This window comes from Nyctibius grandis, chromosome 14, assembly GCF_013368605.1.
Source record: "Nyctibius grandis isolate bNycGra1 chromosome 14, bNycGra1.pri, whole genome shotgun sequence".
Taxonomy (NCBI): Eukaryota; Metazoa; Chordata; class Aves; order Nyctibiiformes; family Nyctibiidae; genus Nyctibius; species Nyctibius grandis.
This window is the reverse complement of record NC_090671.1, coordinates 7,275,975-7,280,209: the sequence shown is the minus strand read 5'-3', so window position 1 is coordinate 7,280,209 and position 4,235 is coordinate 7,275,975. Positions and strand designations below refer to the sequence as shown.

At 48.5% G+C, this 4,235-nt stretch overlaps 1 protein-coding gene across 3 annotated transcripts; it reads right to left on the bottom strand.

Annotated features, from left to right (window-relative positions):
• Positions 1-831: 831 nt before the first annotated feature.
• On the bottom strand, positions 832-3,290 carry GP1BB (glycoprotein Ib platelet subunit beta). 3 transcript variants are annotated; one of them, XR_011049212.1, is made up of 3 exons: positions 3,203-3,290; positions 1,590-2,500; positions 832-1,075 (listed from the first exon to the last, which is right to left on the bottom strand). XR_011049212.1 is itself a non-coding variant. In XM_068412845.1 (2 exons), the coding sequence occupies exon 2, from the start codon at positions 2,326-2,328 to the stop codon at positions 1,768-1,770; it is 561 nt and encodes a 186-aa protein (XP_068268946.1). In that variant the 5' UTR covers positions 2,329-2,500; positions 3,203-3,290; the 3' UTR covers positions 832-1,767. The 3 variants fall into 3 exon arrangements, 1 of the variants encoding a protein (XP_068268946.1); XR_011049213.1 differs by having other exon boundaries at positions 1,672-2,500; XM_068412845.1 differs by having other exon boundaries at positions 832-2,500.
• Positions 3,291-4,235: the final 945 nt, after the last annotated feature.

Sequence of the window (4,235 nt, the reverse complement as noted above, 5' to 3'; positions counted from 1 at the left end):
GGACTCATACTTCACACAGGACCCCATCTTCCCACCTCAGCCTCCATCCACACAGCCTCCACCCAAGCACCAGGGTGCAACACTTCATGCTTTTTGGGCTAGCAATGACCCCTGAGATGAGCCGAGGTGAAGGCACCAGAGGCAGCAAAGCCCCGGGACCCTCCTTTTCTCCCCCTGACCGGCTCCCGCCTCCTCCCTCCCCTCACGGGTTTCCCGCCGCAGCCTCGTGCCGGAGGGGTGGGGAGGCCCCAGATGAGGGCGCTCAGGGCCAATCAGGGCCGACAGGGGGCGTCCGGCGGCCCTTAGAGCCGGCGCGAGGCACCGGCCCTGGGCCACCTGCGGCCCCTGGGCCACCCCCCAGCCCTGGGCCACCCCCCGGCCCTGTCCCGAGGCGAGGGGCTCCTCTCCCGGCTGAGCCCCGGGTTTATGTGATCTGGGGGAACTGGAGAAGAACTGGAACCCCCCTGAACTGGGGCTGGGGACTGAGGGCACCGGGGCCGCTCACCCGCAGCTGGTGGGGCCATCGCCCTACAGGTGTGCCTGCACCGAGGAACACCCTTCCCTTTCCAGCCCACATCATAAAAAAATAAGCAGCAACTTAGTGGAACTAGAAGAAACTCCCCATTTAGACTGTCCCATTGTGGAAGTGAGCAGCTGTCGAAGTTTAACCCTGTGGTGCACTTCTGGTAGCATCTCCACCTGCCTTTGGTGTTTGTTTTCCTTGGTACAACATTTGATCGTAAAGGAGTATGAGAAACTGCCAGGGAACATGAAAGCGTGTAAAATACTTAGTATAGAATGGAAAAATAAGCCATCTACACCATCATGCATCATTATTTTATTTCAATTTTGCTTTGTTCCAAAAATAATTAAGGGACATCATAGCCAGCAGTGGGCATATTAGTGGGTTTTGCAGTTTGACGCTCCAAAGATGACCAGATCTCTTGTGCCAGGTGCCGTACAAGCACAGTCAGGAAGAGCCTCTGGTCTCGACAACTCTTGGCTTCATGGTAAATTTCTCATAAGTGTTCAGGGCCCCAGCCTGACTCAGTACATGTTGAAGTCAGTATTAAAACTGTAAGCAGATTAAAAGGAATGAAAATACAGTAAAATGGGTAGGCTCCTAAACATTCCCTCCCTCTCCCAGAAGAACATTGGAAAAGATGCATCAAGCAAGAAGAAACAACTTTTCCCTTTTACTGATGGGAATCTGAGGCAGGAGAAGACTAAGTCACTTGTCCAAAGTCACTAAGGCAATCTGGAAACTGGCAACCAAGGAAACTTCCTCCATTTTCCTAGTCCAGTACCTTAACTGTTCACTGTCCATGGCTGTCCTGACCTGACCCAATGCAACCAGAAGCATCATGGAAGTATGGCTGAAATACTCTAGCATAGGAGGGATCAAGCACTGTAGCCCCTACGAACTTATGAGCAGTTTGGGTCAGTTCTGGTTGCTGTTGTTTATGATCTCCTTAGTCTACCAAACCAGAACCACTTCCAGCTCAGCAAAGCAATCAAGATCACTCTAAAGAGTTTAAAGCATTAAAAAACACAGTATCAGATCTTTGGAAATATAACAAGTGTCTGACCAGTTCAAGTCCTGCTTTGGACTGCAGTCAGGATCAGATGCTGCACCCAATTGTCCCCTCTGGATATCACAAACCACATGACCTTGGCACAGCGTCACCCAAGGGGAAGAGGGTCTTCAGTTCTGTGATGTTAATCACTATTGTAGGGGCTTCTTGAAGATACCCAGGTGTCTACATGCTAGTGTAGATCTCGGGTGGTGCACTGGGCTTCAGTAGCCATTCTCCGAAATTTCTGCAGGTAGGCAATGATGAAGATAACCAAGATACCCTGGAGGAAAAGAAGGATGAAGAGACAGAGCTGAGAAAGAAGAGCCAGGCTACAGTACCAGTACTGGCATGTGGAGATGATCTCGTCTTCTGTCAGATAGGCAATGACCCGGTCCTGCAGGTGAGCTGGGGAGGCGCATCTCACATCCCTGTATAAGGTTCGGTTCTGCTGCCACTGGAGCCAGGAACGCAAGTAGAGGATGTCACAGTTGCATTCCCAAGGGTTGCCCTGCAGGTAGACTACCTGGAGGCTCTTTAGGTTGTCAAAGAGCCCACTGGGAATAGATGTGAGCCTGTTGTAACCAAGGTGGATAATTTCAGCCGAAGGGCGGAAAGCAACTGGTAGTGTTGCTACAGTTAGGCCTTTTGATGTGCAGTCGATAATGTTGGTGGTACACTTGCATGGCACGGGGCATGTGGGTATCACGAGTGGGAGGAAGCCAAGGAGGGACAAGAGAATTCCACTGTTCATCTTCACCTGCAAACACTCCCCTGGTGACACTGGATGAGGTGGAGAACAGGCAAGTAGGCACCACACACTCTAGGACTGACACCACAGCCCAGGTCTTTCGTTGGTTTGTTCTGAGAATGAGTTTTTAAAGTTGGGTGAATTTGGTGTCCTTCACAGGAGAGATGTGAGCGCTCTGAAAAGAAGAGAGTTAAAAGAGATGATGTGCAAATTCTTGGTCTCTTATTACAGGAGAGGGAATGTTTCTGGTCTTCCAACTCTGCATTTGAGGTGGGATATGAACAGATGGCTACTGGGAGGCTTAGCTGCAGCCATCAAATTCATTTTCACTAGTCCTCAGAAGTGTACAAGAGCTGCTTGTATTTTCAGCATTACTGGAGGCGCATTACTAGGGTAGCCAAGAAAATTTATGACAAAGAATCAAAAATTAGAATATGAAACTGCTCATGCCTTATCATAGCTCTGAATTAAATCTATAAGCAAAGCTTTGCTCATGCAAACTGCAAGAAGAGACTCAGAAATAAATTTACTGTTACCACAAATAAAAAACGGCCTTTCCAGTTTTGAGAAGTGATAAAACAGTCCTTGGCCAGCAGAGAGGGTGCTGACCACCAAGGGTGGAGGTCAGTGGAGTTCTCCACACTAGACATCGCTCCAGCAGGTGAATAATCTCCTTCTGGAGCTGTGACCATGCTGGGAGACATGGGTCACCTGTCTTTGTATTGCAGTCTCATGCTACCGCTGAACATATGAGCTGCTACAACTTCTTTAGGAAAACAGCTACACACACCTGCAACAAGGCAGTGTTTTTCTGTGCAATCTGTCAATCAAATGAAAAGAAAATAAAAAAGAACAGAAGGTAGCTTTGTTGACTTACCAGAGTAGTTCAATTCTTGCTTTCTTGCTGGCTTTACAACACAAGAGGAAGGTCTTAAGGCAGACTAGACAGTGCAAGAGCGTTTGCAGCTGCATAGCTGAGCTCCCGGATAATCCCCTTGCAGCTGGCTGGCAAGATAAGGGTCAGGCTCATCCCAGGGACACCTCCCACATGAGGCCTTCCTGCAAGTTTGATGCATGTCACCGGAAGCTGAGGCTTCGTTGAGCAAGTCTTCCAAGAAACGGGAGCTGACGCTGCTCTCAAGAACATGTTTGCTGGGAGAGATGCTGATGGTACTGGTAACAGATTCTGGGCTCACACGCTCAGTCCAACAGAAACATCGCAAAGTCTCAATTGCAAGTAACTCACTCAAAATGCCTTTCAACCTCAAAGGTGGCACTACTGGTTTGTACCACACTCCCTGAGCACTGTGGCCATTGGTTTCCCATCTCACCAGGAAGACTGTATTTGTGCTGACCCTTAGGTTTCCCTTGAAGCAGTGACACAAATCTACTCCTAATTAGCAATGGAAGATGTGCTGAAAGAAATGGACTTCCAGTGACTACACTGGTGTCAATAGTTGAGCCAAGGAGAAAGATCATCCAGGCACTTGTATCCCCTCATGATTGTTACAGGGGTAAAATACAACTCTTGGCATTTCACTGCTTACATCAAAATAAACTAGTTAGATTCACAGGAAGGACAACAGACTGGGAAAGAGAGTGCTCCAAGGGACTGCTCTTTTGATAGCCAAGGGAGTCGGTAGCTCTCGACAAGTGCAGCTTGCAGTTACTGAGAAAGACTGATCACATCCTTTGTTCAGAAGTTGCATTACACAAATATTTGAACAGGTAAGATCCAAGGCTCAAAACCACATTTAGATAGAATCTTGTCTTCTCGAGGCCATTGAACCTTCACAGACATTCTTCTGCCATCAGCCTGACTTTAGGCATTCACTATGCTCCTTAGGGTAAGGCCACCAGAATTACATTGTGAAACTGTTGCCCCATTGGGCCCAGCTCTCCATTACCTT